At 42.5% G+C, this 18219-nt stretch overlaps 1 protein-coding gene across 1 annotated transcript in view; it reads right to left on the bottom strand.

The window, feature by feature from the left end:
- STK17A (serine/threonine kinase 17a) overlaps positions 1-18219 on the bottom strand; it is a 53650-nt gene that overhangs the window by 2688 nt on the left and 32743 nt on the right. The window contains exons 3-4 of the mRNA XM_073632766.1: positions 5173-5364; positions 227-353 (exon numbers count right to left, since the gene is read on the bottom strand). Coding sequence (XP_073488867.1) covers positions 227-353; positions 5173-5364 — 319 coding nt within the window. The remainder of the gene's footprint in view (positions 1-226; positions 354-5172; positions 5365-18219) is intronic.

Below are 18219 nucleotides of genomic sequence, written 5' to 3'. Positions count from 1 at the left end.
GTACAATGCAACGTCCATAGACAGCCGGGTTCATGCAGGTCCATAGACAGCACCCCTTGGTGAGCTGCCAGCAGAATATATGCACAGTGGCTTCCAGACTGCCCTATACTGACCTCCTGAACTGCTTCTCGGCATGAACCCTAAACCTGCTTTATAAACCCCATTTACAACCTCTGCTGCAAAGACCACATTTCTAAAAAGTGTGATTATTCCAAGAGATACTTACCAACATATTCTGGGGTCCCCATAATTTCTCTCAGTTCCTCATTGTTATTCACAACCCTGGACAAGCCAAAATCCACTATTTTTATGTCTCCTAGTGGACGGTCACTGGTCAATAGAACATTTTGTGGCTGTATATAAAAAAAATAAAAAATAAATTGAGGGTTGCAAAAAAAAAAAAAATAAAAAAAAAATAAAAAAAAAATGCAACAATTATTTTATCAAAGTTTACAAAAAACACTGCTCTTTAAAATCAATCTCATTTGAAAGATATAATTATTTTTTAAACATAGTCACTGTCACCTTGTCCAATCAGAAAGCACTTTGTATTCACTGAACAAAATACAAGGTGTTCAATGAATGACGGATGTTCCTAGCAAGGGACCACCTCTGTTGAGTGAGCAGAGGAGGAGGGGGGCTTCTGGTATGGAAGCTGGCCATTACTGTAGTAGCACCAACTACTACAGTGATTTTCAGCTTCTCCAGTGACCCCTGGGATATGCATACCTCTATTGTGCCTAGCTGGACAAATGCAAGTAGGCGATACTGATAATTCCAGAAGTTCAGCTTTAATATGTTCATACATTTGTGTGTCTTTTACAAAATAGTGCCCATAATACCTTTGTGTCTAAACATATATCCAATGTTTGGAAGTATGTTTAAAACACTTTTTTTTTCCCCAGGTACGAAATTTACATTGACGTTTAGATTTCACCAACTTAATTTATAAACTAACTTTAAATTGATTTTAATTCAGTCTTTCAATAAATATATTTGTTGCACAAGGACCCCAAAACTAAAAAAAGTTTGATGTCAATATTTCAGGTGAACGTTTCCTACATACTACCCAATAAGCTTAAAGGGGAGCTCCAGTCTCCCCCTACAAAATTAAAAGTCTGACTTTAAATAAAGGACACTTCCTTTTCCAGGTATCCAGCACTGTCTTCACCCGAGCCGATTCTTTAAAATCGGTTTCCAGTCCAGGCACCTTAACGAAGGGAAACTGGCAACTTGTGCCATTTTAGGTGAAGTTGTGCTATAAGTTGTAAAATATGGCAGGGTTTAATCAATGTGGTGAGAGCAGTGCCCATGTCCATAATGCAATGTGTTTTTCAGTGTAAAGCACTTCTCCGAATTGGTCCTTACTGTTCAGGAAGAGGAATTTAGTGCTCTACTTATAACTTTGCTCAAAATATCTTCTCCGTATGCTATACTGAACTGATCCAAGATTAAATCTGCAAACTGGACCTTGTAGCTGCACCCTAGCAATTACAGCACTGTCAAAATTTGAACTGCTTACTCAACCATAATTATCAGCATCCAGACTCCTGAAATGTATGTATACATGACTAAGTATTTTGATGAGATTGAAGAGTTTAAAATGGTACCAAAATAATAATGGTCTGTCAATTCACCTAGTTTTGTGCGTCTATGGTTTAGAGACTGATCTGACAGAATTACCCAAACTGGATTTTTTGGGGGCAGAGAAGAGCCAGATATAATAGGAGTACAGTGCAGATACCTATTAGAAAGGGTGACGAAGGAGCAAGCCATCAGATTTACTAATTGCTCCAAAAAAAGATTTTACCATAACAATTTGGATCACAAACACCACAGTACATTCTCTTCTTCCCACGCCTTGTATTCTAGATCTACCCTAAATAAATCCCTCACAAAACACAAGAAATGATGCTGCATTCTTGAGATTTTTATCCAACTCATGACTATATAATAACACATTAGGTATCAAACTGCAAACACCATAAAACTAAAATACAAAAAAAAAAAACAAAAAAAAAAAAAAAAAAAAAAAAACTTCAAACAGTCATGTTCATGGGTAGAAAATGATCCTGTAAAAAGGATACTACAAAAACTAAAAGTAAGGACCGGTAAGAATAGGAATTCTATTCATTAGCCAGAATTGTCAGCAGGTAAATGTTCCTCGAGTAGCAAACAGTTCAGCACAAAGTATTAATCCAATTAATGCTGATTCTTCACAGCTGCAGGTTAAACAATCAGAAAGGGATTTGTCTGATCAGCAGTTGCCTGTCTCACTAGAACAAGCTCTGCAGCCACTGGATCAGTTATAGAAGCGCTCTTCCCCTCTTTAGGGTTGAAAATATTTTTATTAGAACACCAGATAAGATACAGAAACAAGACAACAAATGAGTGGGACAGTCTGCCGAGTGGCTATTGCCTATAGTTGGGCTCAGGTCGTTAAACATTGAGGGTACAGAAGACTGCGATAAATGCCACTCTTCCCCTCTTTAAAGGCCAAGTCCACCTTAAAAAAATAAATAAATAAAAGCACATATTTTTATAGGAAAAAAAAAAAAAAGTGTGCATTCATTTTTATGCAAAGGAGCTAGAGCAATCACAATCAGTGGATCACCAGGCTCCTGCAGACTCTCCCAGCCCTATGTCCTTTTTGGAGGGTTGGGATCTCAGTAGCAGATCTGGAGGAAGGGTCTACAAAATGTGGAAATTGCCACGCTTGTGTTCCACTGACAACTACAAGTCTGTCTGTCACAGTGACAGATGGGACCTGTAACTCGTGCATTCAAAGATCCCCAAATAAAGTCAGGCAATTGTGTAAGTGAAGTCCCACACAGTCACACTGATTTCAATAATACAGCAGCTTCGGAGGAGGAAGAACCCCTGCACACTACCCCAGTGGGGGGTTCCCATATGCACCATGTTACACCCTAAATATGGGTGTTAAAGGCCTTTTTGTACCATGTGCATGTTACGTACACAGGCAGTTTCTGGTACGAATTGTCTAATCTATTATAACTACTCTGGCGGACCTCCTTTTGACAAGGCTAGTTGCCAGATTGTGATCTGTTGGTTTCAACTTTTTTCAGTCACGGCATTAAACAGGTATGCAGATCGGAGGTTCTGACTTCTAGGACTGCATATTTGTTCCAGGTCAGTGACTCAAATTTATATGTCAAAGGATCAGCATGACAAAAATGGCAAGATACTGCATCTTTAGTTCCTTTAAAGGCCAAGTTCACCCTTTCAGGCAGAATTCCACTTTTTATAAATAGAGGCCTTTTTTAGAGTCTTTTCTACCCAAGCCATATCAATGTGCTCATCTCTCACCTTACCTAGTCAATGGCAACTTTGAATCTGCACCGCTATGTTAAAAATGTTTAAATAATGCATTCTCAGTCCATCACTTCCTGTAGCATTGTGTAACAAGCCAGGAAACTTGATATCCCATCATGCAGTGCCTTACTGAATCACAGAATAGGGTGTTTACCTCTGTGGACCAAGCCTCCCTCATCACTACATCACCCGAATCACAAGTCTGTGTCATGAAAGACTGTACGCGTTTTTTGGTGCAAGCCACACTCTCTGGTGCTTTTCTTACCGTTTCCTCCACACGCTCTGGTAATACTCTGCACATGGAAATGTCTCCCCTTACATCAGATGCCCGTACCAGAGTAATTCATTACATTGGGAGCCCCCATCAGACTACCCCCATAAATCAGTTGCCACCATCAGGGCACCCGCTTACATCAGGTGTCCCCATTAGAGTGCCCCCTTACATGAGATATTCCTGTCAAAGTGCCCATTTACATCAGGTTTCTTCGTCAGTAGGCCCCCTTACCTCATTGGTCCCCATCAGAGTGCCCCCTTACATTAGGTGCCATCAGAGTGCTCCTTTAAATCAGGTTACCCCAGTCACACCAGGTGTGCCCATCAGAGTGCCACCGTACATCAGTTATTCCTGTCAAAGTGCTCCTTTACATCAGGTGTCCCCATCAGAGTGCCCCTCATCACAGTGCCACCTTACATCAGGTGTCCCCTTCAGAGTGCTCCTTTACATCAGGCATTCCTGTCAGCGTACCCCTTAACATAATGTGCCCATCAGCGTGCCCCCTCTAGCATAAAATATGCCCATCAGCATGTCGCTTATTTTATGTTAAGATTCCCTCTGGTGGGCACATATGTTAAGGAGCGCTCTGATGGGAACAAAAGGTGTCCATCAGTGTGAATCTTTACATAAAAATAAGGGGCATTCTGATGGGCATATTTTATGGTAAGGTTCACACTGAAGGGCACATTTTGTTGTGCCCATCACCCCTAATATGTGCCCATCAGCGTGCCACCCCTAGCATATTGTGCCCATCAGCATGCACCTTAAGAGAAAATGTGCCCATCATTGTGCAGAAGCCAGCAGAGGTAACACGTTGCAGGGGCTAAGAGCTGCACCAGGGGTCTTGCTGAATGGGGGCGGGGCCCACATCATACCCCGCGGCCGGCAAGGTGTGAGAGCTGGAGCCAAGAGAAAATGAGCAGCAGGGGGCGGGCACGCACGTGACGCCACACCTAACCTCACCGGGAGCCACGAGATAGGCAGCAGCAGGGGGCGGGGCGCACATGCAATGTCATTGGCTGCAGGGATGCCCGTGGACCCTGCAACCAATGGTGGTGGAGCGGAGGCACTTTAACACTGGCGGCCTGATGGTCTGAACAGAAGCATCACTCGGTCCATGTTCGGGCCGCCATTTGATGACAGCTGGGCTATACCATCAAGGCTCTTTCACACTGGCAATGACAAATGTATTAATATGCATTTTAGAATGACCTATGACTGCCTGTAATTATTTAAAATTCACACTGTATGTTTACCTGTGTTTAGGTGTATTCAGTTCAGCTGTATAATAAAGGAAGGCACTTAATTCACAATGAAGGGTTATTTATAGTAATAAGCATGCATCTTTTTTAACATCAAGAATGTTCCATCAAGACTTTTTGAGAGCTGCTATCACCTAACACAAGACCATTATTGTAGTTAAAGCCTCAGATGTTTTTGTCCTTCAGCTAAATATACATGGTTTCCCCATGGCTCTACACATGTAACATTAGCTGAAATGTCAGACGGACCATTGACAGAGGACACCGGAATACTCATAATAGATCCTATTGAGCTGTGCGTACCTTCAGGTCAAGATGCACCACATTGTGCCTGTGCAAAAATGAAACTCCCTTTAAAATCTGCCTCATGAGCCGCTGGACATCCTTCTCTTTGAAGGCCTCTTCTCTTTCTGCTACACACTGGTTGAAGATTTCACCCCCAGCAGCACTATGGAAAAAAAAAAAAAACAAACAGTTATAAAACTTTGATGTATACTTTGGTTGTCAACATGTAAAATATCCATAAAACGGGCATAGTATATTGAACCACTAGCACAGAGTTTCTCAACCAGGGTTCAGCCACAATCTACCTATGCCTCACAAGCAGGTGACTGGTAGGTCGTGTCCCCACATAACCGACATCTCCTCCTCCTACTGCAGAGTAGCACAGAGTAGCAACATACATCATTGTCCTACACAGATCCCAGCCAGCCCTCCCCTCCTGTCCATCTCAGGCACTTGTGACAATATATGAGATGGATGGACGAAAGGAGAGCAGGTGGGGATCAGTGCACCAGATACGATACAACAGCTTCCCTGCACTACTCTGCATGAGTAAACTACTTCATTCTACAGTCCCCAGTATTTTGCCCTTCTGTACCGTTTCCCCCTGCCCCCCCCCCTCCCATGTACCGTTACTGTACTGGCATGCCCCCCAGTACTGTGCTCTGCTGACCCTCTGTACACTGCTTATCGACCCATCTGGGCAGTATAAGCAAGCACAAAAGTTTCACATTGAGGTAAGTTTTAAACATCTATATTATTTTTTTATATGCCATTTTTCTAAAAATAATTGTAATATCTACAGCTCGCTGATCACATCAATGTTCCATGAGCTGTAGATATGGAAATTTCAGAGATTCCCCAAGATCTCAAACTCTTTGGCAAGGATTCCTCCAAGGCAAAAAAAGGCTGAGAAACCCTGCATTAGCAGGTTTGTTATAGCTACATCAAACTGCTAAAATTTAGATATACCTGAAACATTTTCTGAACCATGTAGATGTCTACTACTCAAATATACAGGTACAAAATATTTACACTGCATAAGGCAGGGGGCTCCAAACAAAGGCCACTTTATTGTACTTCAGACTTTAGGAGGGCCGGATTGTGGTCGGCAGGGGCAGAAAATGTCATGGGCCCAGCAGTGAGAATAAATATGGCCTCAGGGTAGGTGGTCAATAGGAGAAATAGTATACCATCATTGGTATCGGTGGAAGTTATAGTGCCCCATTGTTGTTAGTGGGAGGAATAGTGCCTCATATCAGTGGGAGGAATTCTGCCCCAAGGGCCAGGTAAAGGCTAGCAAAGGGCCATATCTGGCCCTTGGGCCGCAGTTTGGAGACCCCTGGTGTAAGGGATACTCTGCTCCCCCCAACACATTTATCATCAATAGATTACCAGATTTCACAGACTCCATCTTACCATTGAAAATAAAAGGTTCACGTTAGATTGAGTTTTCTTCAATTTGTCGCTTACCATCTCAAAATGTATCCAATTTAGGAATTACTAGAACATTTATATATGGTGAGCTAGAAAACATTTCTGATAAGGATCCTATTTATGAAGAGGAACAAAAAAAAGCTGCGATTTGCACCGTACTTTGATTTCTCAGAGACAGCTTCTGCAAACATGGAACGGAGCCTCTGCAATAATACAATGGAGGAGGCCTACAGCAATGTCAAACAATGACTACAGCTTGTGTAACTGGTTACATCATCTTTTGGCTGGTTTAACAAAAGGTCGAAATGAAGAGCCAGAGCTTGCAAAGATGAAAACATACACGCTTCCCGAATTACAATGGAATTACCATACTATTCGTGGAAGGCACAAAGTTACACATTCATTACAGGAAAAATAAAACAATAAAACAAACACCTTAAAAAAGGCAAAGTTCACCTTTACAGAATAAAAATGCACATTTTTGCAGAGAAAGTGCATATTACTTTTTTGTACTGCTAGAGCCTGGAAAGCATTGCACCCGCAGATCGGTAGATCAGTACAGTTTACACTCCAGTAGCTGAAGTTCAATTTGTAACCGTTTAAATGTGCTAGCCCATCTAAAAACACTACCATTCCCCCACAATGCTGCTGTCCAAATCTTCCCCTGTGCTTCTTCATCCAGAGTGGAGTCTGTATAATACAGGATGTGTGCTACTGATCAGATCATCAGAATAGAGAGAGAGATAGAGAGATAGATGGCTTTGGGGCCAGGTAAAAAGTGGCAAGGTTATGACAAGGTAAACGCCAGCTTACAAACAACCATTTGAGAAACCAACAAACCAAACAGATCCAAAGCATGCTGCATGTGGTGAAAAGGATATTCTAGTTCTAGGACCATATAGAAGAACATCATACAAAGTACTCTACAGAACTTAGCCTAAACATACGTAGTCATACAGTGCCACAACTAATAGCTTTCAGCGTTTACAGAACGTTTAACATTTACTAGACGCTTTAAAATGACCACAAAATCCAACAGCTTTACAAGAGCGCAATCAAAATTGGTTAGTGAAACCAATCTTAAGGAGGACCTATTCTACATACATTCACAACGCTTCTGTTCTGCATAGTTTTCATATGGCACTCCGTGGTCATGTAATGGAAACACTAAGAGAGGTTCAGGAAGGAAGAAATGGATGTATTGTTTCCAGGTGAACAATAGGGCAAGGTGTATCTCAAACAAAAGAATCTCAATTAGGCCTGTTACCCAACAGCTTCACAAAAGGCTGTCCAAACAACCTGAAAGATCATCTATTTCTAGCTAGGCGAAACCTACAAGATCACTTATTTATCAGAAAAAAGGGACTTAAAAAATAATGACCAACATAGTAATGTTTTTACATAGTCAGTGACCATGAAAAGTCAAGATTCTGTCTTAGAAGCAGGTTATTGCTGACTTCAATTGTGAAGATTGTGCAGGTGCCTCTACACAATGCAGAAATATTCAAGGAATAGAAAAACTAAATTTGAACGCTTAAAGCTGGCCATAAATGGGTACACTTTTTGAAGGAACATTCCTAGTAAAAGGATTCTAAGAGCCTTGGCGGGCTCTGCACATGCTGTTTGCGAAGACGCCTGAGTTCATCCTTACCCAAGAGGGTTAAGGTAGTGCTGGAAAATAACGGTGGCCACACCATTGACACTTTGGGCCCAATTTGGACATTTTCACTTAGGGGTGTACTCACTTTTGTTGCCAGTGGTTTAGACATTATTATTTTGAGGGGACAGCAAATTTACACTGTTATACATTTACACTACTTTACATTGTAGCAAAGTGTCATTTCTTCAGTGTTGTAACATGAAAAGATATAATAAAATATTTACAAAACTGTGAGGGGTGTACTAATTTTTGTGAGATACTGTATATTTTAAATACACACACTTTTAGAAGAGGGGTGCATCCAAAGCTACTGATAAAAGGAGATTTTGAAGACATCACTTCCCTTACATGGGCCCCTTGTCCATTCACAAAATGCCTTTATCGGCATGTAAATAAACCAGGGCAGATTAACCATAGGATTCTTTCACTGTAGGGCAGCCACAGCCCCGATACCTGCAGAGCTATCTGTATTTTCCAAAATGCATGAAAACACCATGGCAACAATCTGGACCTAGGATAATCATTAGAGGTAACTTTGAAAACAGCACAAGTCAGAAAAGGTTTCCCAGAGTTCTGCTTTAAGCCTGCTCTCCCTGTATAAACCGCAACACAGGCTTCAATGCCTTAGAATGGACGCAAAACAACTAGCTTGGCCTGATATTCTGCATCAATGAGAGTACACATCACCTCAGTATGGTGGATGAAGTCATTAAAGTTCTACAAAACACCAGCTCCTGATGGGCTTTAAGAGGATCGCCTCTAACAAAATAAGTGTGTGAGTGAGAGACCTCAAACAGGTGCAACAATTCTTTGACAAGATGTAAGCTGTCAGGATTACCCGATTTCTCCATAGAAGCATATGGCTTTTCAGGAGACATCCACGAGCCAGAATGACAGCATTCATCTGAAGGATTCTTACACTAGTATGTTGCTTTTTATCAAGCGCTCTAATAGAGGCAAATATAGTACGACCTTGTTAATATACTTGCTTTGTTTAGTATCCATACCTCAGCCCTACTGCTTCATGCATATTGTACATAAACATTCTAGAGCTTTTGTAATTGCACAAAAATCAGCTAAGGATAGCTAGAATGTCACATGGAGCAGACTGCCCCATTACTAAATACCTTAGACTGAAGAGGAGCTTAGCCTGGCAGCAGAGACAGACACGTGCTGCTAGTGATGGCTTCAATTCATCTGTGCATAAAACTGTAACAAAGCATTAAGAAAAAAAAAAATTCGACACTCTGGCTTTACGTATAGAATTAGAATACTACTACAGAACTACTCCAACCTAAAAACAGCTTTTCTGCAATTTCTAGCAAAATGGTTTATCTCTCCCAACTTTAACCCATTTCATTTACACCATTTAAAAAGGAAAGGAGCGACAGTCTCCTACCGCAAAATGCAATAAAAACTTCTACGTAATCCTTAAAGCCCCAAAAGTGGAACTTTCTCTCTTCCTCTTTGTACTCCTCGTCCCCTTACATGCTACATTTGGTATGTCATTTTTTTTTTTTTTTTTGGGGGGGGTTGCCTACTTTAGAGGGACTTCCGGTCCCACTTCCTCATTCCATCTTCAGACTCCTCCTCTCCCCCTAGGCAATTTTCTGGGACATGTCACAGGTCCCAAAAGATTGCCTGTCCACTCAGAGAGCACAGTGCATGGCAGGCCGTGAAGCCAAAAGCTCTCACGGCCGGGTGCCCACAGTTCCAATGACGACACCGCAGAGAGGAGGGGGGAGAGGAGTGCGGCTTCAGGGCACCCGCATCCTGGACCATGGGACAGGTGAGCGGCTGTTTATTAAAAGTCAGCAGCTATACTTTTTGTAGTTTTAATAAACTGAAAATAGCCTGGAAATCCGCTTTAAATGCCGCTTAGGTGTGGGCATCTGAAGCCAGTGAGTTCAGGGATGCAGTGTAGCTTGTTTACCCAGCATGCACCTCCCAATCTTGCACATGCGCACTAGTGACAGCGCCTGGCGCACAGACTGCTATAGCAATGGCGGCGAAATACCACAAGATTACACTACTGGGCTTCCCGAAGACTCCTGGGATAGAGGACGCAGATATCCTAGGAGTCCAAGTGAATCACCCAATGATGTAATTGTCTAGGCGGCTGGGACTGGAAGTGCCGCCAAAATTGCATAAAAGTTTTTTTACAAAAAATAAAAAAAACTATTTGAGAATATCCATTTAGCACTGTACTGCCATCCACAGAAATCCAGAGTAAGGTGTTGTCTGTGTACACCTCACTTTGAGATTAAAGGAGAAGTATGGCCAAAGCTTTTTTTGGCCATACTGCTATGGATCACAGGTGTGCAGTTAGTTCTTCATTCCTGTGACCTGTTTTCAGTGGGTCCAGGCCGAGGAAAGATCCAGACTTTATAGTCAAGATCTACCTACATGCCAGGATCAGCAGCTGACTCAGCATTTCAGCTGCACTGGGAGATTGAGCCAGCCACTCCCTCCACAGCCCAGTACTTCAGTGGACACTGGAGGGGAGAACCGAATGATCAGATATTTGATCGCTCAGTTCTCACTGCGGAGGCAGGGGACAGACGCAGCATGGGATCAATGCTGTATCCACCTAGGTGAGCATAAAAGGTTTGTTTTGTTTTAAAACCCCATACTTCTCTTTTTTATAGTAGTAATGTGGGTGTACACCATTGCACCATCATGACTGACATTTCTACCACCCCGTTGGAATGTGCCATTTTACCTCAATTGGCATTTGCTCTGCTTTGACTGTTGAGCATGTGCAGCGGTCAAACAGGTTTTTCAAGCAGAACTAAACCCTTTTACAGCCAAGGAAGCTGCCATCTTAGGCCTCATATACACTGCTGTTGGTAAAAACAGATGTTTAGGAGCAGTTGGGAGTCTCTCAACCGCCCCTGAACGTTCCATGTTTACTCATCAGTGCATGTACACAGGGTCGTTTATAGTAGTTTCTAGGCAGTTAAGTTTAGAGGCATTTTTTTGGAACTGAAAAAAAATGCGTTCAGAAGCTGAGTTTACAGGCATTTCAAACGCCAAAAGCTTTTAAACGCGGCTAAGCCGCATTTCATTTACAGGTGTTTTATTTTTGAATATTTAAAAAAAAAAACGTTTCTAAAATGCAAACGCAGCAAAATGCCGCTAAAGGGATGTTTTAAATGTTGGTTACTATCTGTCAAGTTAAATCGTTCAGGAGAGGTTGTAAAAACGTCCGTCCCGTGTACATTAAGCCTTAGCCTCCAATTGATCCACAGTGATACGGTGCTACACGTGATCAGCTATGACACTAGCCATTTGATGGCTTGACCATTCGGTTGAAACCTGACAAAAGCACACTATTAAAATACCAGTTATTTACAGCCCCCCATTGAAATTTGCATAACTCCTCAAGAACCAGCTCACTGTTTGCATCATGGCTGAGGGCTCTTTAGAGAAGACGTACTGAGGCAGGGTGCTGTGATGTTTTCAGGAAGCCATGTATATCACCCAATAGCTATTCCTCATTAAATCGGTTTGCATTGCATAGAAAAATGAGAGCCTCACGGATGGCACTTTAAAAATAAGGTATGTAATGAAAAACTGCAAAACGTTCAAATTAAAAAGTTTTAATCACTCATTTATAGGGGAGAAAGGAAGAACAAGACAAAGCAAAATATAAATGAGATTAAAACTTCAGCTTTAAAAAGTGCCCTTTAAATTATCTGCGTTACTCATAGTAAAAACAAATGTCAGCAAAAAAAGACAATTCCTATTATACAGGTAGGAGGAAAAAAAAAAAAAGCAACAAGTCATGTAAAAAGGAATGTAAACTTTAAGAAGCAGGTTCAAAGTAAAGCCCATCTCTAGCCAAGACATTGGTTTTTGATTTTGGGTAGAGCAAGGATGGGAATGGGAACTATGAGGTTTGAAGTGCCACAAAAACCTCAGACAGTTTAAAAAAAACAGCAAAGCTGAACAGAAAGGTACACTAGACTGACCCTTCCATCCTCATTGTGAACCGAGAGTCTATTAATGTTTATGTACTGCAATTACCAGAAGAGCTTAACGTTCCTCCCTTTCACTGAGGGGCCACTGTCAGAGCAGCAGAAATCATGGGAAATCTTAGTGTTAATCTGGCACGGAAGAGTGACCCAGGATGTGCAGGTTATGAGTGGATCAGAGACAACAATCTGATAGCGTGTGAAGCCTGGAGGGCCAAGCAGATGCGGAATGTGGTCGTGTTTTACAAATTGTTTGTGTTTAGAGGGCGAGGACTGGGCACAGCGCCTAGGCACAAAGGCAGCCCACAATGCATCCTTTCTCCTCATCTGGGCACCAGAAAGTAAATTGAAAGCTACAGAAAATACAGCTGCTGGGGGCATTTGATAGCAATGTCCATCATTAACAGAGAAAGCAACTAGATTGGTTTCTGTAATGAACCTCTACAGAATTGCAATGTTTTGCTTGTAAGTCAGCCTGGGTGGTTTGCTAATGAATCAACTACTACCATTGCAAACCTAGCCCCCAATTGGAAGATGAGCATGTTTGTCCCTAAATGATACCTCAAAGGCTACCGTAAAGTTGAACTCCAAAGATATAAAAACACAAAACACACACAGTAAGGGGAATAGACTGGGTTCACACAGAGCGGATCCATTGGACGGACTCCGCTAGCTCAGCGGGGGATCACTCCGTGGATCCCTGCCGAGCAGGCAGATGACAAGTTCATCTTCATTCACTGTGCAGGGTCAGACCTGACAGAGCCCCGCTGTCCTCTATGGGGAGATCAAATGAAAACTGATAGCCTGTCAATTTTCATCCGATCCGCTGGTTAGCCTGAAAAACAGGCAGGTGGATCCAAGCGGGCCAATCATGTGAAAGGGGCCATAAATGCTTGGTAATACCTAGGGTACATGTAACAAGCACTTCTAACTAACATGATCTTTCACGGAACAGTGGTGAACCTTACCAGGAGTGGCCGGCCCACCAAAAAGACTCCAAGAGCATGACAACGACTCATCCAGGAGGTCATAAAACAACCCAGAACATCTAAAGAACTGTAGGCCTCACTTGCCCCAGGTAAGATCATTGTTCATGATTCAACATACAAGACTGCGCAAAAATGGCATCCATGGGAGAGTTCCAAGGCCAAAGCCACTGCTGACCAAAAATAACACAAGGCTCATCTCACATTTACCAAAAAAAAAAAAAAAAAAATCTTGATTATCCCCAAGACTTTCAGGCAAATATTCTGTAGACTGAGACAAAAATGTAACTTTTTGGAAGGTGTGCATCCCGTTACATCTGGCATAAAACAAATACAGCATTTCATAACAAGAACATCATACCAACAGTCAGACATGGTGGTGGTAGCATGATGGCCTGGGGCTGCTTTGCAGCTTCAGGACCTTGACGACTTACCATAATTGATGGAACCATGAATTCTGAGCTCTACCAGAAAATCCTAAAGGAGAATGTCTGGCCATCAGTTTGTGACCTCAAGCTCAAGTGCACTTGGGTTATGCAGCAAGACAATGATCCGAAACACAACAACAAGTCCACCTCTGAATGGTTCAAACAAAGTAAAATTTAGGTTTTGGAGTGGTCTAGTCAAAGCCTGGACGTAGATGCTGTATCATGACCTTACACAGGCCTTCATGCTGGAAAACCCTCCAATGTGGCTGAATTAAAATAATTATGCAAAGAGTAGGCAAAAATTGCTCCACAGCAATGTGAAAGACGAATTGCTAGTTATTGCAAATGCTTGATTGTAGTTGTAGCCCCCAAGGGTGACTAGGTTAGGTTTAGGGGGCAATTACTTTTTCACATAAAGCCAGGCAGGTGTGGACAGCTTTGTCATTTAAGTGTGACAAATATGCAAATAAAACAAAATCAGAAAGGGGCAAATACTTTTTCTTATGTAAGACAAGGTTCACAAAGGTGCACTACAATAAAATCAACTCCCAGACATAACCAAACATTACACAAAACATTTGTGCTGCAGTCAACCCATCAGACCTGGGTGCCAGGGCACGCATGTCATTTTTACAGCAACAGGACATCTATTTGGGCTAGGCTCAAAAGAACATTTTACTAAAGTGAGTCAACATGAAATGAGATATTCCCATGTAATACCACACAATGTAAGGCAAATAAACAAAAATGTTGTCACGCTGTACAACTGATAAGGGTGGCACTGTATGCACCAATAACCATAAAGTGGAAGCACAATTAAAGCATGTCAAAAAGCATGCCATAACCTCTAAAGTGTCTCTCAGCCTTGGTTCACATTGCAGCGATTTGGCATGCAATTTGACATGCCAAATCAGCAGCCATTGCCGGCAATGGCACTGTCCGAAACGGTGCGGCGCCGCACCGATTCCCAAAAGTAGTTTCTGTACTACTTTTGGCAACTTCGGGGTGCGATTTCAATAGCCATCAATGCAGAAACCCACACAGATGTCTGAAATTGCCCCTGAAGTCGGGACTGACATGCGGGAATGAAATTGCACGAGTTCAGCTGAACATGATTTCATTCCCGCTGTCAGTGTGAACCTAGGCTCAAGGCTGAAAGCAAACAATTGCAAGGTATCCCAGATATTTGCACCTTCCCCAATATGGGCAAATGCCAACATCTTGATAATTATCTTATTACCTGGTGATCCTGCCTTCTCACTCGTTATTAACTTGAATTTCCAGAGAGGGTCCCACAATGCCAGGTAGCCGCTACTGAAGTGGCTAATCTGCCTAGCATTGATGGGACTAGGAAGTTGTGATGCTCCACTAGTAAGAAATCTCTGGAAAAGCTTCTGTGTGTTTGCATAGTTAGGTGTCTAGGTGTGTCTTCAAGAAGGATATATAAATCTCCTCCCCTTTTACTCTCCGTATCAAATCAGAGGGATCTGCACGCCAACCCCCCCCTCCCAATCCCTGGGAAAAAGACAGGCAGGTGGGGAAGAGTTAGTTGGTCACATGACCACATAAAATTTTAAACCGCTGGATCCCCCCCCCCCCCTTTTTCTTCTTACCTGCAAGGCAAAGGCATAATGTGCTAGTGTGCATCGCATACTAGCACATTATGTGAAACTTGCCTGAAATCCCCAATTTTTGGTGTTCTTACAAAAGCATAAATGAGCATGGATGAGAAAATAGACAGTGTACCGTGTAGGCATTTCTCATCGGAGACTCATTGTGACCCCTGTATTATACACACACAGCAGCACACAGTAAACAAGGGTTAAAGCATGCCAGGGAATACATGGCCCTATGGCATCATTCACCTGGCTCTGCAACTATACGCATTTGTATAGAATGTTTCTAAAAGCATGCATTGATTTTAAATGGTAAACTTCACACTGCATTTACCTGTATTTCGTTTGACTGCATTTGATGAAGGCACATTTAAATGCAGTAGAACTTGATCTAGAAGTATAAAGACTTGTTCATACTTCCCAGAATAAATTTTCTCCTTTCCTCACCAGCAGTATATAGCAGTCTTGTGACCATCAGTGTCTGGTAAAAGCTTGTAGGAGGAGTTTTCATTCTCCTCTGACTGTCCTACGAGGCTGCAGGACCCCTGACCCTCTGTCTGGACAGTGCCGATTTGGAGGATGCATGTGAGCAGCACAGAAAAAAACAAAAACAAAAAACAAATAGCAATACACACCAAACTGAGCATGTGCCAGCATGAGATGGATTGGAGACTGTGAAAGAAGGGGGGGGGGGGGGGGAATCAGAAGATAGGATCAAACAGTCTTTTTACACAACACTGAGGATTAAAGGGGTTGTAAACACTCGTGTTTTTTCACCTTAATGCATCCGATGCATTAAGGTGAAAAAAACTGACACTGACCAGCACCCCAGTTTTACTCACCTGAGCCCGTTCGTTCCACAGCGGAGACACACTCTACCTCTCTGCCCGTTGACTCGGCTTTTGGATTGATAGATTGATAGCAGCGCAGCCACTGGCTTCCGCTGCTGTCAATCAAATCCAATGACGCGGGCTCCGGGGCAGAGTCCGGAATTCTGTGTTTATGGACGCAAATGCTGGACTCGGGAGTGCACCCACATCATTACCCCCAGGGATGGCACTTAAAATGCACAGTGGAGGAAAGTAAGAAAAAAAAAAAAAAAAAAAAAAAGAAGAAGGTTTACAACACCTTCAACCCCTTAGGTTCTACAGTGAGTAGAACAAGCAGGGTGCTTTTTTTTTTTTTTTTTTTTTTACACTGATCATTTAACTGCAGTTTTATTCTGGAAAACCAAAAAAAGTAGCAAATTGCAGTGGGTAGTCTACCCAAGGAAAGTGGTTGATAAACTCAGGTCACATTTACAGACATTTAGACAGCGAGGTTCACTTCATTTACTCAGAAGCCCTCAGTACTTCATGCCCCTCCTGCAGGCACATCACACACCTGACATTGTCATTACCTTTACACAGCGATACCGGGTGAGCAACATAGCTGAGGGCATGTGAGCAACACTGCTTGATGGGCTCTGTATAGTACAATTAGCAGCATTTAAAGAGGGTTACCTGTGGAAACTAGTCAAAACACAAAAACAAACAGGGTATATCAAAAGAGAATCATATGTATCCTGTGTGGGGAAATAAATCTTGTTAAAAGAAAATTTAAATCTTTACAAGCCTTCAACGAAGAAAATAAAAAGTTATCACTCCACAGTGAAGCCTAGTGCAATAAACCTATTCAAAAAAGCTACAACACCTGAAAAGATGCTCCACGCAAAGGAAAACTAATTGTCACAGGCAACAAGACAAACTGTATGCATCACACGCGCTTGAATCTATGCTAGGCCGGATGTCTATTAATGGTTAACTTCATTTGTTATGCAAGTGACAAAACACACAAATCCGTGACAAAGCAGAGATTACACGACAAATAATCTTTGCACGAAGGACACGAATTACTGCTTCGGTAGCAATCTAAAAGTGGAGAATCAAGAGAACCCACCCCCAAACAAGGAACCTTGGGGAGGGGGGAAAAAAAAAAAAAAAAAAAAAGGGAAGAAGTATTCCCAGTCATACAGCAAAATTGATATATGCAGTTTAGACAAACATTTTGCACACAATTATTTGGTGATATACAGCAGACCTAAAAGCCCCTCAATGCCCACGGATGTCAGCGGGTGTCCGTTGATACCCGCTGACATCCGATCCACTAAAAACAGCCGGGGGGGGGGGGGTCAGTTCCCGATCTGTCTGGCGGATCAGATGGCAGTCAGGTGTAAATGGACAGGCAGTCCGTTTCCATCTAACCGCCCAGAGGACTAGAGCGGGCTGTGTCCACTCTGCATAAGCAAAACTGACACGGACCTGTGATCTGCCTGCTCGACCAGGATCAGCTGACCGATCCTCCGATGAGCAGGCAGATCCGCTGCTGAAGTCCGGCCATCTGAAAAGGGCCAAAAACAGTGCTTCTCAATTTTGTAAACAAAAAAACAAAAAAACGGGGGGGGGGGGGGGGGGCAGGGTAGAAGTAGAACATGCTGCATTTTTCCTGCACTGGAACGCAGTAAAATGCTTTAAAAAACACACTGGACCCCAGTGAGAAAAAAATAAATAAAAAAAACACACAAAAAAAAGCGTCCAGAAATGCATCCAAAACGCGCATGCAGAAACGCATCCGGTCAGTGCGTTTTTGTGGTGTGAACCAGCCCATCAAAGCAACCCTTCAGGTCACCTTTTCTCACAGATCTTGTCCTTGGCCATTTAAGACCCATTTACACTTGTACTTTTCCCTTGCAGTAAAACAGAAAAAATGAATTCACTGCATGAAAATGTATTTCAAAGTAGAAACAGAATTCTCTGCTACTTGGCTGACTCACACCTACGCATGGTAGTTTTGTGCGTTTTCAAAGGGAAACTAGGCCTCATGCACACAGGAAGTCAAAAATGCCAGTTTTAAGGGAGTAGGACTTTGTTCTGCTTCTAAACATCCCTCTATGGTAGCCTATGGGAGAATTTACTAAAACTGGTG

Source organism: Aquarana catesbeiana, linkage group LG05 (assembly GCF_042186555.1).
Source record: "Aquarana catesbeiana isolate 2022-GZ linkage group LG05, ASM4218655v1, whole genome shotgun sequence".
Lineage (NCBI taxonomy): Eukaryota > Metazoa > Chordata > Amphibia > Anura > Ranidae > Aquarana > Aquarana catesbeiana.
Note: the sequence above shows the minus strand (reverse complement) of the source record. Positions and strands in the feature narration are given on the sequence as shown.